Source organism: Lonchura striata, chromosome 1 (genome assembly GCF_046129695.1).
Source record: "Lonchura striata isolate bLonStr1 chromosome 1, bLonStr1.mat, whole genome shotgun sequence".
Classification (NCBI taxonomy): Eukaryota; Metazoa; Chordata; class Aves; order Passeriformes; family Estrildidae; genus Lonchura; species Lonchura striata.
Window position 1 is genome coordinate 109246220 of NC_134603.1, and position 18388 is coordinate 109264607.

The 18388-nt window shown below is 38.4% G+C and overlaps 1 protein-coding gene across 2 annotated transcripts; it reads left to right on the forward strand.

The window, feature by feature from the left end:
• The first annotated feature begins 266 nt into the window (after positions 1-266).
• On the forward strand, positions 267-18058 carry MLH1 (mutL homolog 1). 2 transcript variants are annotated; one of them, XM_021553293.2, is made up of 19 exons: positions 267-413; positions 1600-1690; positions 1809-1907; positions 2956-3029; positions 4172-4244; positions 4516-4607; positions 5936-5978; positions 6625-6713; positions 9294-9406; positions 9961-10054; positions 10580-10733; positions 11263-11606; positions 12373-12521; positions 13954-14062; positions 14909-14972; positions 15491-15655; positions 16562-16654; positions 17023-17136; positions 17645-18058. In XM_021553293.2, the coding sequence occupies exons 1-19, from the start codon at positions 307-309 to the stop codon at positions 17810-17812; spliced, it is 2235 nt and encodes a 744-aa protein (XP_021408968.1). In that variant the 5' UTR covers positions 267-306; the 3' UTR covers positions 17813-18058. The 2 variants fall into 2 exon arrangements, with proteins under 2 accessions (XP_021408968.1, XP_031359770.1); XM_031503910.2 differs by lacking the exons at positions 267-413; positions 1600-1690; positions 1809-1907; ... (3 more) ...; positions 5936-5978; positions 9961-10054.
• The last annotated feature ends 330 nt before the right edge of the window (positions 18059-18388 follow it).

Here is an 18388-nt window from a genome sequence, read left to right on the forward strand (position 1 = left end):
ATTCAGGTGTGCATCAGTTTCTGCTCATTGCTTTTCTCATCCTTTCCAAACACCTCTTGGTGCTTGGCTGCACCAAGGCAGCCCTGGCTCCATCTCCTCGGCACCCACCCTTTAGGTGTTTATACCCGGTAATGAGGAGGCAGCGGGGCTGCCGGGGCCGTGCCGGCTCGGGCCCCGCCTGCCGCTCCCTCAGCGCCTCCGCAGCGCGGCCTCCCGCCGCCAGGGGGCGCGCCCCTCGGCGGCGGCGCGCGCGCCCCGCTTCCCGCCCGGCGGCGGCGCGCGCGCGGCTCCCGCCCGGCGTTGCCCATGGCCGGCGCCATCCGGCGGCTGGATGAGGCCGTGGTGAACCGCATCGCCGCCGGCGAGGTCATCCAGAGGCCGGCCAACGCCATCAAGGAGATGATCGAGAACTGGTAACGCGGGGGCCGCCCCGGCGAGGGGGCTGTGCCGGGCCGGGGCCGCGAGGGGCGGGCGGGAGGTGCCGCGGAGGGGCGGTGCCCGCGGGTGCTCCTGCGGACCGCGCGGGAAGCGGCTGCGCTCGGAAAGCCGCGTTTCTGTCTGCCTTTGTGCTCCGCCTCGTTTTGTTATTGTTTGAGAAACTTACGAGTTGTTTGCTTTCTGTGTCAGGTTAATAATTCATAGAATCATTTAGGTTGGACAAGAACTCCAAGATCGCCAAGTCCAACCATTAACTCATCACTCCAGATCTACCGCTAAGCCATGTCCCTAAGCACCGCATCTTAAGGTGTTTTAAATATACCTCCAGAGACAGCGACTCAAACACTTCCTTTGGCAGCCTTTTCTATGCTTGACCACCCTTTTTGTGAAGACATGTATCCTAATATCCAGTCAAAATCTCTCCTGGCACAAGTGGAGGCCATTTCCTTTTGACCCATCACTTGTTCCTTGGGAGAAGAGGCCAGCCCGCACCTTGGTACAACCTCCTTTCAGGGAGGTGAGAGCAGTAAGGTCACCCCTGAGCCTCCTTTTCTCCAGGCTAAACACCCCCAGCTCCCTCAGCCTCTCCTCATCAGCCTTGTGCTCTGGACCCTTCCCCAGCTCCATCGACCTTCTCTGGACACACTCCAGCCCCTCAATGTCTCTCTTGTAGAGAGGAACCTGTGATTGAACACAGGATTTGAGTTGCGGCCTCGCCATGCTAAGTACAGGGTGACAATCACTGCCCTGGTCCTGCTGCCCACACTGCTGTTGACACAGGATGTCACTGCCTTTTTGGCCACCTGGGCACACACTGGCTCGTGTTCAGACAGCTGATAGAGCAGCACCCCCAGGTCCTTTTCTACCTGGCAGCTTTCCAGCCACTCTTCTCTCAGCCTGTAGCACTGCGTGGGGTTATTGTCACCCAAGGGCAGGACCTGGCACTTCATCTTGTTGACCCTCATACTATTGGCTTCAGCTCAGTCTGGCCTGTCCAGATACTTCTGCAGAGCCTTCCTACCCTCCAGCAGATCAATGCTTCAGCCCAACTTGGTGTCATCCGCAAACTGAATAATGCTACGCTCAATCTCCTCATCCAGATCGTGGATAAAGATACTAAACAGAACTCTGGGATTGAAATTTTTTTCTTGGTTTCTGCAGTTTGGATGCTAAATCTACGAGTATCCAGGTAGTAGTTAAAGAAGGTGGTCTGAAGTTCATCCAGGTTCAGGATAACGGCTGTGGTATCAGAGTAAGTAAACAAAGTTGACAGGTGTATGCTGCTGTTTGATACTACCTTTTAATTTGTAAGTGTTTTATAAGGTTTTAAAAAACTTGGAAAGTGACTGTTTCTTGTCCCTTTCACATAGAAAGAAGATCTTGACATTGTATGTGAGAGATTCACTACAAGTAAACTGCAAAAATTTGAAGACTTGGCTAGTATTTCTACGTATGGTTTTAGGGGCGAGGTAAGCTCTTAATCAAAGTTTTGAAACTTCATTGCTGTTATTCTATTTTAGTGGGTTGTACATAGTATCACATTCCCAGTACTCTTTACAGAAACTTCTGTTTTCTGAGAGAGTCTGCGATGTCAATATAGTTCAAAGTACACTTCAGTGTCTTTCATGATTAGGTGGATGCCTATAGGGAGGTATATATTCTTTTTGCTTTCTGGAATAAGATTTTTTTAAAAATTGAAACAGAGTCTGTCTTCTTAAATGATGATTCAAGAACCTACAGGTATCTTCTATGTCAGGCATTTGTCTAAATACCACGCTTAAAACTAAATGTGCAAAATGTACAGTGGTCTTCCTTTGTGTTTACTGTTAGACAAGGTTAGTATCTCGGGCCCCTCAGATATACTGGTTCTTTACACTCTCATAGACTGTATCTGGAAGAACAGTCAAGGATGAGTTTGGCTTTTCCCTTTGGATGAGCACAATAGATGAATGTTTGTCCAGATGCTCACATGCTCCTGAGACTAGACTGCTTGGGTCCTCTCCTCACATACTTTCAACATAATCATCTCCAGAGCCAGTGGAGCAGATCCCGAGGCTGATTTCATCTGTGTGGACATGTCCATTGAGTTTTCCAGGAAAACCATTCTCGCCTAACATTGTAATATTACTTACAGTCAAGAGAAGAACTTGGGCAGGAGTGAGAGAATAGCAGCTAAAATCTTCCAGCTGCTTTCTAGCTAACACAAAAAAGAAAAAGGCACAACTGTAATAATTTTCCAAATGTCTTTTAGTTATGCTACATGGTTAATCACTTGCATCGTCAGAGATAACAAAATATTAGGGAAGCCAGAACAATCTCCTGGATAAAAGAACTCGAAGTTTAGTATTATAGATAGTAAAAATTGTTTATGCTTTATTGACCTGCAGTTTCCTCGTAGGGATTTTTATTTACTGCTTGCAAGTGGTATATTGAAATGTAGTGATAGTGTTTAATGTGTGGACATGTCTCAGCATTGTCCAGAACAAGGTTTACAAAGATACTTTTATCTTTTCCTAGGCCTTGGCTAGCATCAGTCATGTTGCCCATGTTACAGTAACAACTAAAACAGCTGATGCAAAGTGTGCATTCAGGTATGCTGCCTAATATACAAATGACTTCTGCTGCATGCAATAGCAAACGTGTATCAGTTTCAGAGCTATTACAGAGGAGGGGATGGTAAGGTCAGGTATCAAAAAGAGTTGGAGTGTGAGAAAATGTATTTTTTCAAATTGTAAAGCTAAGCTTTAGCTTAATAATGTATTTTAAAATTGGTGGAGGTGGGGTGGAGAGGAAGGAAACTTGAGAGAACTTCTATTTCAGTAGCTAATGTAAGTTAAACATTTGTCTTTATTTCAGAATAGAAAGTTGCATATGAATAGAAAGTTGCATACATATTATGGGCACCATGTCTAGCAAATTTCACAAGTCTCAGCACAGGAGCTTACAGCTTAGTTTTTTATCCTATCTTTATGATACAATAGGTATCCTATTTATCCTATCCAAAATGAGTTTTGAATATTCTTTTGAAAAGCTTAATCTAAATTATAAGCTTATCCATTAATTTCTTAACTACTTTTAAGAAAAGGGAGTGGGAAAAAAAGAGATGTTCTGAATCTTGGTTTTTCAAAAGATGTGTGACTATGGTCTTTCTTGAATTAAACATACAGGGTATGTTAGAGGAAAAGAAAAAGTCTGTCCTTTGATTTTATGCATCTCTTTAACTTTCTTAGCTGTAATCCTAGCAGGATTTTGAGCCTAAGAGATTTCTGACCCACATAGGTCTTACAGCTAATAAAGTTAGAGAGATGTGTCAAAGGAAACAGATTTTGGACTAAAGTCAAGAATTTCTTGTTAGCATAACTGAAATGTAAAGTCTAGTGGGAGAATTGTTATTAGGCCGTGTCTAGCTATTAAAGAAAGAAAAAAAATGCAGTAATCCTGCCTTTAGAGGGAAAGTCTTAGTAACACATTTTCAAAACGTATGTGCCATGATCTGCTTCCTTTCCTTTGGTATTATTCCCTTTCCCCCACTTCCCCTCTGGCTCTTACAATCAATGAAGACAGTTTTACTCTAGCAGAAAAGTGAAATAAGCTAATTCTCAGTGTCCCAAATTCTTTCCTGGGAGGAGTTTGACAATGATGGGATTTCTTTGTTTTTATCCTTTGTTTTTGTCTGTCCATGTCTGCCCTCATGTAAATCTGGATGACTGACAACTTTTTATTTTCTTCCTAGAGCTACTTACAGTGATGGAAAAATCAAAGCCCCTCCAAAGCCCTGTGCTGGAAACCAAGGAACTCAGATCACAGTAGGTTTTTGTGCCCGTTCTCTCTTGTTCCTTTGCTGTTCCCTTGCCCCAAGTACATTGTAAGGTACATAACAGTATCATCTCTGAAGTTGCAGTTCATTAGGTGAACCTAGGGAGTTAAGGAATAAAGTGAAAGTTGATTTTTCATAAACCAAAGTATTCTCAGAAAATGTATATATAAATTAAAAATTAACAAGATGGATTTAGATTAATTCTGTGGTTAAGAGAGAATTTTTAAAATTGTTTTTAATTGTGAACTTTTTCTCTGTAGGTTGAAGATCTTTTTTACAATGTAAATACAAGGAGGAAGGCTTTAAAGAACCCAAATGAAGAATATGCAAAAATACTAGAAGTTGTTAGCAGGTAAATTAAAATAGGAGGCTCCCAGTTTTATATACTGCCATGGGGAGTACTGTGGTTCTTCAGGGGGACTGACAAGTGTGTGTTTGGTGTAATTTTGTTGTTGTTGGTGGTGATTTTGTTATGGTTTTTTTGAATTATTTGTTAGTGTGCAGTATCAGGTAACAGTCTGTCCAATTTGATGTGAAAAATCCAGATAGAAGTAGTGTGTTCTGTCTGTAGCTATTAATTATTTGTAAAAGTTCCTGCAAAGAAATGGTGATGGACTTGATTGAGCAAACTTTAAATGTACCTGGGCTGAATATAATTAATGTAAAAACTGCTCAGGAGCATTGAGATTTGGCTGAATACAGAAAAGCTGAATGGCAATTTTCACATCCCCAAAAAGGAGTAATATCATTTTAGCTCTTGAATGTTCCCTTCCTGGGCCCCTTTGTTGCCTCTTTTGCCACTGCTGTAGTGTTCCATAGTGTGCAGAGGTCTAGCAAGCAGGATCTACAAAATTGAAGCAAAAGAACTGCTTTACACTTTCGGAAGACACAAAAGGTAGCAAAGAGAAGCAAGACTGTGTACCAAGGTTTAGTCTATTCCCTAAATGAACTATTCAATAGTCTCTGCTGGGTCAGGCAGACTTCAGCTGGGAGGTGGAGGGTCAGATCTTGCTGCTCTGTCAAACAGGATGATGTGAAGTCTTGCTGAGTTACAGCCCTCTAGCTCATTGGTTGTTCTTTCGCATTAGGATTTTTCTATTACTTAATTTTGGGGTTTTTTTCCCTCTTGAATTTTTGAGTTCACAGTCACAGCAGTCTAATTTTTGCCTGCATTTTCACATTTCTCATCTTGTGAGGTTCTATGGTGTGTTTTTCTCAGTACAGTAATTTCCCTAGAATTTTGAGCCAAGACTACACAGCTGTAGTGTATCAGGTCTCAGCCATGGGATCACAGATAGCTGAAGTGTCTAGGTAGGGGAAGTGATAAGGGTGAGCCAGCCATTATTCAGATGCCTTTCCATAGCAATTGAGACTTGATTCTGTTATATTGAGGGTGTTTTGATGGGTTTTTTAGTTAAACCTGTACAATGAAACTGAAAAAACAGATCTGTTGAAGCTGATCCTTGAATTTCCTGTGGTTACAATTGAGTTCTAAATAGGACACACTTTTTTTTTTTTTTAAGCTGTTCAGTCTGCAAAAGCTCAGCTTGGCTCAAATTGCATTACTGTCTAACAGGAAGTGAAATTGCTTGCCCCCATTACTAGCTGCATTTCACCAATCAAGGGAAACAATTACCTTTTGTTCCACATACTGCAGACTTACATTTATCTGTTTTTCAGGTATGCCATCCATAACTCAGGCATCAGCTTTTCAGTTAAAAAGGTGTGTAGATAAAGTTTTTGTAACTTCACAGTGTGCCTGTATCTGCATGTATATATATACATAGTGTGTATATCTGAAAATGCCAGAAAATTTGCACTGTCTTTTGCAGCAGGAACAGCACAGAGAGCCTTGCCTTATACTGAAATGTTCAAGGGTATGTTGGTGCAGTTGGGATAGAAAGCACATCAGTTAGAAGTAAACAGGACAAAAATATATTTTTCAGGAGTTTGGAGGATTCTGTGTGGTCAGTGGTGTATTTGGTTTAGCTTTATGGGTTGTTTCAGCTTCTCTAGAGAGCCTGGTTACTAAGTGCTGTGTGAAAGAGGCTGCGGTAGATTACCTTTGTTCTGTGCCATTCTTGGTAATTATTTACTGAACTGAGTTCAGTAAATAAAGTGTTCCTCACTTTCCAGGGTGGAGTTACTAGCCTCAGTGGGTCTAATGTGCTCTAGCTGATCTTGTAAACATGTGCCATTTACCATCCATTGCTTTTTTGAACATAAATAAGTAAATAATACAAAACAATATAATGATGTTATGTCATTCCCTGTAGTTTTTTTTAGAAATGTTATTATTTCATTTAAAGTATTTCTAAAACTTCTTCCAAAAAGGTGAATTGATTGATACTCATTCCTGTTCTCTTTAGCAAGGTGACACTGTGTCAGATGTTAGAACTTTATCCAATGCCTCAACAGTGGACAACATCAGGGCCATCTTTGGAAATGCTGTTAGCAGGTACATTGATGTCAAGTTTCCTTTTGATATGAAGCTTTCCAGGGAATCACCCTCCCTTTTCTCTTTAAAGACCATGGGCTATGATAACTTTTCTTGCTTCCTTCATGCTTAATTTCAGAGAAGAGGGAGTGCTGCAATTACAGAGCTCTTCCTTCTTTTCAGAATGTGTGACATTTTTTGTGTACCAAAGGGAAGAGGAAAGTTACAAAATTATTCCTTTAGTGCACTGAAAAGGAACCATCTACTTATAACTTTGTATCCTCATGTAAAAACAGCAAGCTGAACCTGTGTTCTCTATAAGTTGCTGATCTCTTCCTATACCATGAACATCTTACCTCTTCTTACTGTCTGCTACCTGATAAATTTTGAAGCTACTCATATTGTTTTTTTCTGAAACCTTTTCTGAAACCTCCTTATTTTGACAAAAGCTACATTCACTGAAGCTGTGTAAATCAGATAGAAAAATTAAAAAACCAAGATGATATTTTTGAAGCTGTATCTGCCATTTTAGGAAGAATTCTCTTTATGTGACTTAGTTTTTAGTTCTCAAGAATCCATTGTATGTCTTTGTCCCATGAATATTTGGGTGTCACTTTGATTCTGTTCTGTTACTGACTGAAGTCAAGCTTCACATTTAATGAATGTTACTTATAATTCACAAAAACACCTTCAGGAAGCACAGCAAAATAGAGAGGCTGCGAAGTAATGAGGTTTGCGGTGTTACATGTATTTCTTTGATATGCATTCATTTATTTCTGCTATGGATGCTCATTTGGTAAGAATTTTTCCTCTGTACGGTTCACGATAAATTGTCCATTTCAAAGTAAATGTTTTGATAATTTCTTTCAAACAATAATTTACCCAATTCAAGATGGTGTTAAAAACTGAACACAAATAAAAATGGCACTTGGTATATATTGAGGTTGAATTTGAAATAAGTAGCCCTTAAGTCTGTTCTATGTTAACTTTAAAAGTTGGCATAACACCTTCCTAGAGAGCTGTGCTCACAAACTACTGAGGTGGATTTTCCTTGACTAATGAATTACAAAAATTATTAAAACTGTTATGAAAATAGTTAACATTAGGATTTATGTGCATGAGCAAGAGAGAAGTTTGTAATTTTAATGACTTCTTAACAGACCACCAAGACATAAAAGTGGACAAAGTAGTCAAAAAAAAAGTGTTTGTTCTTCCTTGGCTGCAGACAATTTTGAAGTGTTCTTGTCAATCACTGTCAATGACTTAAACAGTGAAATGCTTATTAGAATTATCAATAGATTATAATGCTGTGGATACTGTGATATGTTACAGTATTAAAAAGATAATGGGGTAATTTTACAGATTCCAACCATACAACATTACCAATGTACACTTAGAAAGAGGAAATTATGCAGTTCAGGTTAAATAATTATCATGTCCCAGCAATCATTGTTTGAGCTCTCAAATAATTCTAATGTTTTCATTAACTGTGATAGAAGTTTGTCACTATTAGACACAAAATGTATACACAGAAGCTTGGTAAGTTCAAAAGAGAAGATGACCCAGTTTTATTCAAACATCTGGTATTTATAGAATTCTAAAGGTGACTGTGGATTGGGGGATGGAATTACCACACTGGTCCAAAGATTATTTAATCATTTATCTCTTCCCATAGAGAAATATGTAAGTTATTCTATTTATACATGAAATTGTGTGGGAACTCTGATTCTCAAATATGCAAACATTATCAGAAGGCTAAAGAAGTTTTATGAGAACTTTAAAACTTTCAAAAGAACTATAAAAGAAAACTTAAGACTTTTAAAAATCAGGGCAGCAGAAGATAGATCAGGATATAAAGTAGTAAGACTTGAGCAATAGGCCCTGAGCCAAAGTTGGCCTTTAGACGAACCTTCCAACTATATGTTATATGATATTTGTATCTGTTCATTAGCAAACTACACATGATCATTAGCAAAATATGTAGTGTGATAAGAGCATATTTATCTTTCCATATTTAGAGGATGGACAGGGTCATGAAATCAGACATCTGACCTTGTTTGGAGGTATATGGTCAAAGCCAACTTCCTTGGTTCCTCCTTGAGCCCCAGCCAGGCTTTGGGTGAAAACCAAGAGGAGAATGAAACCAGATATTTCTGCATTAGAATTATGTGATCTTTTTTATTCATCAGCATAAAAGCTGGACCCTGTCCCAGCAAAGGTGGAGTCTTCACCTATGTGTGGACACACTGTATAGGATTTCCCAGTTACCAGGAGTGGTTCTCCAGTCCTTTGCTGTGACTGGGGCTCCTCAGCTGATGTGTGGATCTGGAGGGTGGTAAAATTTTAGGGTAACTGGTGATATATTGTCTTAATCACTGTAGGCAATCTTTTGTAGTCAGGTGCATTATTTATATTACCCTTCTGTAATTCTTTGCTGTTTTGAACTGTAGTTAATTACACTCACCCCTTAAAGTTGATGCCTGTGCCTTCTGTGCTGACCCTGCCAACTGGCAAAACAGAATATCATTGCTTGTGAGTACTGTTCAAAATTTACATCAACGGAAGAATTAATTTTTTGTTTATGTTTGTCAAACTTAATAGGGAACTCATAGAAGTGGGCTGTGAAGATGCAAATCTGGCCTTTAAAATGAAAGGTTACATCACTAATGCAAACTACTCTGTGAAGAAATGTATATTTTTACTCTTCATAAACCGTAAGTTTAAAAAAAAGGCAGCATTTTGTACAGTCATAGGTTGCTTACATAATCAGAAAAACAAAAGTTTCTGAATACCTACAAAGTGCATAAGCATTCTTAAAATTATTTTTAAGAATAAGTAATTGTAAATCTTAAAGTGTTTTTTGATTTGTAATGTGCATTACACTTGGTACTGTATTTAGTAGAAATCAGCTAAGACTGGACCTAAAGAAACTTTGGTGTATCAAGGTTATGCCTGTGTCCTGCCAGCTTACACTAACTGATCTCTCTTCTGTAGCAACACTGGCATGGGTTGACTGTATGAAATAATGAAAGATAGACTGGTTATTTCAGTATTTGTGGGAAAAAATACATCTAAGTGTAAAACATGCTGAGAAAAATACTGTCTATTCCTGGTTTTATATGAAGAATAAATAGGTCTTGGGGGAAGATGGGTATAACAGATTCCCTCTGAAGATACAAAAAGCTTGAAGATTTTGTCTGAAGGAGGAGCTGGGCAGTGTTCAGTGTGTTGTAGCTCTTTGGAAACAGCGCTGTGTTCTGTGTTTCAGATCGGTTGGTAGAGTCAGCCGCTCTGCGCAAAGCCATAGAAACTGTGTATGCTGCTTATTTGCCAAAAAGCACGCACCCATTCCTATACTTAAGGTAAAGTAATAGGAAGAATAGCCTTTTAATATCGTCTTGTAGGATATAACTAGGGTGAGTAGGTTTAGAAGGACATTTCTGTTCCTCATGATAGTGTTAAGCACTGCACTGAGGTAGTTAATTGCCAGGCAGGAGATAATTAATAATAAGTAAATCTTAAAAAGACAGACCTTATTTTTAGAAGTAGTGAGTGTCTGTAATTTCAGCTGAAGTCCTTTCCTATTAATTCATGATACACTGCAAGTATAAGGTATTTCTAAAAGTGGGTTTTTGTAGTTGTTCAGTGGAGAGTTTGGTTTAAGCTTACCAGTGTAAGCTCATTTTGGTGAGTGATTTTGGATTATTTTTTAATTGTGTAAACAAGTCTGACTGTAATACAACTTTAGTAGGTTTCAGGATCTTTTTGACTTCTTTATATGGAATAAAATCCCCAAGCCTGACAAATTTTGTCAAATTTGAGCCAATTTTTGGTTTCTCTGCCATCCATGGGATATTTTAGGTTAACTTATTTTAAACATTTTCCAGCTTGGAAATAGCCCCCCAGAATGTAGATGTCAATGTGCATCCTACAAAACATGAGGTCCATTTTCTTCATGAAGACAGTATTCTGGAGCGTGTACAGCAACATGTAGAGAGCAAGTTATTGGGCTCTAATTCCTCAAGGATGTACTTCACTCAGGTGAACATTTTAAGTACATTTCTGTCACATACCTGATTAGTTGTCTTGATTTTATAAGTGTGTTAGCCTTCACATTTGGTAAATTGTTTTTTTTTATTCTGCCCTGGTTTATGTGAAGAAGATGGGATTGAGGAAACTGTTCTGTGTATTTGATAACACTTTGGATTTAATCTTACCAGGAAAAAAAAGTCAGGAAGATACTCTCCTCTCTCTCTTTATGTAAAGCATAGCATAAGAATTACTGCAATTTTTATACAAGCTAATTTCCTTGTGATTTTTTTACCTTAAAGATTTTTTCTTTTGAGACAAAGGAATGGTAACCATTGGTTTTAACTGCCAAGATGATGACATTGACTCTATGTGGACAGCAAGTGTAAAGCTGGTGGCCTTTTAAGCAGTTGACACTATGTTGCTGGGGGTTTCAAATTTGCCTTTGAGCAGTGAGATACTGTGAGAAGTGTGACTAATCTTTCTGCTTCTTCTTTTCTTGTTCAATCTCTTCTCTTTGCTTCCTCATATGTGAATGAAGACATTGCTTCCAGGGGCTGACTGCTCTTCCAATGAGGTAGTAAAATCAGCAGCAAACTCTTCTGTAGTTACCAAGGGGAGCAGTGATAAAGTTTATGCGCATCAGATGGTCCGCACTGATTCCCGAGAGCAGAAAATGGATGCTTTTCTTCAGCCAGTGAAGGGCCCCACTGCAGTGACAACAGGGGTTAATGCAGGACCTCCAGAGGGGGCAGACAGGCTTCAAGATGCTGAAATGGAAGAAGTCAGTGACCTGGTTGAAATGGCTGATGTTCAGGAGAATCTAGTGATGCCTGGGGAGCCAAGCGAGATTGGACACCTGTCTCCTGAGAGTGTGCCTTCTCGGTAAGTCCCACTTTTCCTGAACTGGTGCAAGGCTACCTATTTATTTCATGGCATAGCCCTGAAATGATAATTTTTTTTCTGGTCTTTAGGACTTCTGCTTTTCCAGAAGGCAAAAATTATCAAGATTAACTTTTCATGACATTTTATTGAGAAATTAAACCTAATCTGTGAACTGTAAATTATATAACTTGTGATTAATTTTTTGACTGGAATTTCTATGCATTATGAAAAGCAGGAAGCAGTATAAATCATGGCATTAGTTTAGGGAGATCATACTGCTCTGTCTCACTCTGGAAGCCTCCCTTTTGTGAGGTATGGAAACTATATCACTGAATTTGACAGGCATTACCCTATTAAAGGCTAAAGTGCTATAAATTTTTTATAGCTCTTGCAGGAGCTGTTATAAGAGGCCACAGTCTTTGGAGAGAATCCGATTCCCTCTCCCCAGTTATTACAGAAAAGTGGGTATGGAAAAGAAAACTGTTAGAAATAGGAACATTTTTGATGTGTCAAAAAGAGCCAAATTTGCTTGGTGCTTAAGCAACAGTTGCCTAACGGGATTGATATTAGTGTCCCAAATTCTCTTAAAATTCTGAACTACCCTTTCCTAACAAATTATTCCTCAGAAGCAAAATAAAACTGTCTTTGTGGGAAACTGTCTGCATTTCCTGTCATACAGCATGTGAATTGAGCATCTCATCTGTTGCTGTGTTCGGCCTAAGTGATAGGAGAATTGAACATAATTCCTTTTGTTTTGGTGTTGTAGGAAGAGACAACGGGAAGACATGGACATAGAACTGGAGAAAGATGACACCAGAAAGGACATGACTGCTGCCTGCACCCCTAGAAGAAGAATTATCAACTTGACTAGTGTGTTGACTCTCCAGGAGGAAATTAGTAACCAGGCACATGCAAGTAAGCATGACTTGTTTCTCAAAATTACTGTTCTTCTACCACTAAACATGATTGTTTGACGTGGGAAAAGGTATTTAAAAGGAGGCCCAGTGAGCTTACTGTGCTGCTAAGCAAGTTTTTAACAAAAGCTTTTGCTTTTAATTCTTGTTTGTATCTGTCCCACTTACATGAAATGATGAGACTTATGAAATACTCTTTTGTTTGTTAAGAGTCATTTTAGACAAAGGCAAAAGGTTTGTAAATGTTTCTAGGGTATTTCCCTCTTTAACTCAGTTGCTTCTGAACTTACACTGACTCATACCCTTATTATTCATATGTCTAAATGTTAGGAATCTCACATCCTGTATGCAGGGTTTTGTTGGATTTATTTTGATTTTTCTGGTTATAAGAATTGGGTATCTCCACACAGAGATCTGTAATATGTAACTTTTCTATAAATTGATAAGAATCTTAAACTTTAGAGAGCATGAACTTTTGCTTTACTTGTGCTCCACTAAACATTTTGTAGAAGACTGGTAATTCTGACCCAGTAATTCCATATCTGACTGTCACTTTTTAAATACTGAAATCAAAGAGTTGTCACTGAACCTTAAAATACCCAAAAATGTCTCAAAATTCATGATAAAATTTGTGAAACTGCCTGAGGTTGTGTCTCATCTTCACATCTGTAAGAAATACCTAAAAGACACTTTGGAAAGAGAGAAATCTTTTCTCAGTCTGTTACATTCCTTTGGAAAATTCCTTTGGAAAACATAGCAGTGGAATTAGTAAAATGAGTGTAGTGCTTTGTACATGCTGTGACTGCAGTGCCAAACATCTATAAAAAATCTCCCAAGGATGGCAACTAGTGTTTTTTTTTTTTTTTGTGGAATGTCTAAAATGAACTCTTTTATGAAATCTTCTTATACCTTTCCCAGCCTTCTCACTCATACAAATATTTCTAAAAAAACTACTTTGTGAGAGGAAAAAAAAGAAACTACGTAAAAAAATATTATGGATCATTCTGTCACACCTCTAGAATTTAGTTTGATAATACCTAGATTGTGTTCCAAAGCTGGTTTACACCTGCAGTTTTTGAAGTATGTATGTGCTCCTCACCAATCTCCTGTGGCTGGAAATTAACTTTGGAAGGCTATTCAAACACAGGATCTTTATTTTTTTCTAATTTGCATTTGTAGTTTAAATGTTAAATAACTCTTCTCCCTTACACTTTAATAGTATGACTATGCATTAAAATTATTAATATTTCAAAACTTGTGAGTAATTGGTCATACAAGGATATAAGAAGAAGCAGGGATGTAAGAGTGACTGAACAGTAATCTGAGACTTTCATGCTAAAAAGACACAAACCATTCAACTAAATAAATGAAGCCAGGGTTGCAACTATCAAATTACCTTCTTTGTTTTCTTCCCTGCCTCTCTGTTGTTTCAGAACTCCAGGAGATGCTACATGAGCACTCATTTGTTGGTTGCGTCAGTCCTCAGTGGGCTCTGGCCCAGTACCAGACAAAACTGTACCTTCTCAATACAACAAAACTCAGGTAAAAGAGTTGTTAGACCTGTTGGCAGCTGAAATAAGTACCAGTTGTGAAGCTAATTAGAAGAAGGAAGGAAATGACAGGGGGAACAACATTGTTCTCCTGTTGCCTGTATGAAAAGTCATGAGGCTAAAGATTAAGCATTCAGAACAGTGGAAACAGGTCTGGCACACTTGGGAAAAGTTGCAGGGAATCAATGTTATTAAAATGCCACCTACTGTATTGTGTGCTCACAGGCAGTGGGAAGGGAAAGACTTTTTCTTGCTTCATAATGATCTAGATGATCTATGACCATCAAGATGATTCGCTGCAGGATCATCTACAGCACATCGTATAAAGCAGAGGCTTCAGAAAAGTCCTGGAAAACATAGTATCCAGTTGGGTTAAGAGTATCTGCAGGGCATGACTGCAACAAGAAATTTGCAATTTTGCCTGTGCAGCCTTAGAGGCCCAGCTACATAAATTTTTTTAACAAATCAGAAAATAGACTTGAGATAGACATGTCTGTTACTTTCCCAGTTCCTTTGCATTTCTTACAGTGCAGTAAAGGAGTAAAGAAGTTGGAATACAAATTATCAGGGAATAAATTCATAGTGATTGGATACTTGAGTATGTAACCTTTCTGCACCAGTGTGGCTGATGATGTCAGAAACCAAGAAATAGATTTAATTGTAAATATCTATATAATGCAGGTGAACCCCTAAACTCTTCAGTTAAAGATCTTTATTGATAGGACTAGATATGGATATCTGATGTTTGCAGGATGATCCTTACTTTCCCCTCTTAATTATGGTAACTTGGGAGATATGCAATCCTGTCCATGTAATTAATTTTTGTGTTTCAATTTAGCCAAGAACTCTTCTACCAGATACTTATTTATGACTTTGCAAACTTTGGAGTCTTAAGGTTGTCTGTAAGTATAATTTTACACTATATCCTATAGAATTATTTTTTTTAAATGTATTTACAATATGTCTATCCTTTCAGACAAATGTATAGTTTTGATTGCACAGTCAGGCTGGCTTTTGTCCACTACAGGAATGTTGTTTTGTTTCTCAGTAAGAAAAGAATGTAGAAAACATATTAATTTTGTAGCTGCTACTGTTAAATTGTCATCCTGGCTGCTTGTCATTAGTGTCAGTTGTAGTAATACACCAAGTTTTGCTGTTGATCATTACATTAGGACAAATTTGAATATAGTCTGCAGAAATACAGTGTTGATTGCCTGTAAAATATCAGTGCTTGGTGGGATTGTGGACTGCAAAGAAGAAAGAAATTCATACCTTTTTAGTCAGTTATGATAAACAGAACTGTTAGTTCTTCAGGCCAGAAATAGTGTATTACAATTAATTAGTATGTGAAGGAAGAAGTTACAGCTTTCCAATAGAGTTTGCTGATTATTAACCAAAGTTTTGCCTTCTTAATTTTTAGGAGCCAGCTCCTTTATATGAGCTTTCAATGCTTGCATTAGAGGACCCTGAAAGTGGCTGGACAGAAGAAGATGGCCCAAAAGAAGAGCTAGCTGAGTACATTGTGGAGTTTTTGAAAAAGAAGACTGAAATGTTGAAAGATTATTTCTCTCTTGAAATTGATGAGGTGACTGCAGCTATTACCTCTGATAGTAATGGTGGACTTGGCAGTGTTAGGTTTATGGTTGGATTGGATCTTAAAGGTCTTTTCCAACCAAAACGATTCCATAATTCTACATTTTGGTGACAGATAACAGCAGTAGTTTGCTTGCAGTGTTTACCTTCACTAAGAATTAGTTCCACTGAGGTTTTAGGTGGCATAACCCTTTCATTTAAAATGCTCAGGACTTAAGCTGCCTTTAAGGACAATGCTACACAAAATTTCTATTTAATTAGTTACCAAGTCACAGAATGGGCTAGGTTGGCATGGACCATGGTGGGTCCTTGCTCTGGCAGGGTCATCCTGGAGCACCTGGCATGGGATTGTGTCCAGATGGTTCTTGAATACTTCCAATGAGGAAGACTCCACAGCCTCTGTGGGCAGTCCATAATTCAGTCATTTCTTCTGTAACTAGAATGCAGATCTGTTAACCAACAAGGTGTGCATCTTAACCAGCTCTCAAGTTAGACAGGGCTGTAGAACCACTGTGCTCTCAATGTGTCTTTTTTTGTGTGGCTTAAGGCATCCCTTACTTTATACAAAAGTGAACATCTTCATCAAGTCCAGGCACTTCATTTGAATATTTGCCTGGGAAGTGGTATATGTGTAACCTGGAGCTAGAGGAGAAGGTTGAATTCAGCCACTCCCTGAGCTGAGTGGTTTAATTCATGCCTTGTGAAATTAAACACCACCAATAACTCTCTTCATGCAGCATCTACGTGGCATTGGGCTTTTAAAACTTGTAAGTTTTTACCGTGTTTGGTAAGAATCAGTCTTAAAATACATAAGAGTTTTGGTGCATTTAACTGCAAAAAAAGAATTTTTTTTTTTTTTTTTTTTTTTTTTTACTGAAGCAGCAATGTTTCCTTGCAGGAAGGAAATCTTAGTGGGTTACCACTTCTGATAGACAACTATGTCCCACCATTGGAAGGACTGCCTATGTTTATCCTGCGCTTGGCCACAGAGGTATAGTCTCTCAATGATTTTATTTTATTAATGCACAATTACTTTTTTTACTTTAGGCAATTCCAACCTGCCTTTTCAATTTCTGGTGCAGCTTAAATGTACTCTTACATATTGCAGATGCTGTTCTGTGGTTACTGATTAGTTATGCTTTGCCTATTCATTACTACTGACTGAGCCTCTATTTTGATTTAAAAATCTGCATTCCTACCCCCTTTTTTCTTTCTGTACCTTTACTTTACCAGGACAAAAATGGCCAATGCATTAATATAAATTTTCCATATTAAAAATCTCTGTATTATATAATTTTCCATATTATGTCTCTGACTGCTACCCAGGTTCTCTAAAATAACTTTTTTTTTTTGTAACAGGTAAACTGGGATGAAGAAAAGGAGTGTTTTGAAAGCCTGAGTAAAGAACTAGCCATGTTCTACTCCATCAGAAAGCAGTATATAATAGAGGAATCCAGCCCAACAAACTCTCAGGTATTAGAAAACTAACTAGTTCTGTGAGCAGAGAACTAACAACATACAGAAAACTTCTGCTCTTTCAGATGTAGACTTCTAATCCCAGTTCTTTCAGGGAACTGAATCAAGTAGCAGTGTGGCAAGATTCTGAAAGAATGTGGCTTAAATTTTCTGAAGTATTATAGGTATTGAGGGAACCTTTTAACATAGGGCGTTGCAGTGTACTCAGTATTATTACAAGCCTCCTTGGCCTCTGCGTTGGGATGCTGTATTTCTATAGAAGAATAAGGATGCAAATAAATTACAAGTACAACCTGATTTTGTCTAAATATCTGCCTAATCAATCAGTTAAGCTCACCCATTCTGCAAGTGACTTTACAGAGCTTAGTACTGACTGTATAGAATGAACTTTTCTAATACCAGCAGAATTTTACAATTGCTGTAGTCTTACATAGTAAAGTTTTTAAGGCATGCTCTCCTCTAGTTAAACAGAACCTCTGTTTGTCCTTGTTTTCCTGTATTTCAGAATGAAGAATCTGAGTCTGGTTCAACAACATGGAAATGGACTGTGGAACATGTGCTTTACAAAGCTTTTAGGACTCATCTTTTACCTCCTAAACACTTTGCAGAAGACGGCAACATTTTGCAGCTTGCTAACTTGCCTGACTTGTATAAAGTTTTTGAAAGATGTTGAGCAAGTAGTAATCAAAGACTGTTTTTTTAGATAGACACTTCATGTTACCTTCAGTTTCACTTAGTAGAAGATAAAGCTGGAATCTTGATGGAGGAAAGAAAAAAGGGATTTAGTGCCCTACTAAACTGCAAACATTACAGTAAATAATCTATTTTCCTTCTGTTGATCAAAGTGTAAAAAAAATAATTTTTGCTGTGTCTAAACCCAATGAAAATCCCTAAAATAAAGTCTCCACTTACACTCTGAGTTTCCCTATTAAACAATCTGCTAACAGAATACATTTCTACTGAAGAAAATGTACTGGGTTAAGTGATTGTGGAAGAAGATAAAGCATTCACATTTCAACTAAATTAAGCTCTAACTTCATTTGCCTCTGGAAATCAAACTAGGTTACTTGCATTCCTTTGTTCTAAGCATAAAGGTTGTCTGACAGTACCTGCAATATGAGTGTACATGCAAAGCACTTAAAATCGTCTGTTACTGCAGGAGTTAGTCTTGTAATATTTCAAGGTCCTTGCAGAAATAAGGCAAATCCCTTCCCTTTTAATCAAGGAGTCAGAATAGAAATGGTAATGT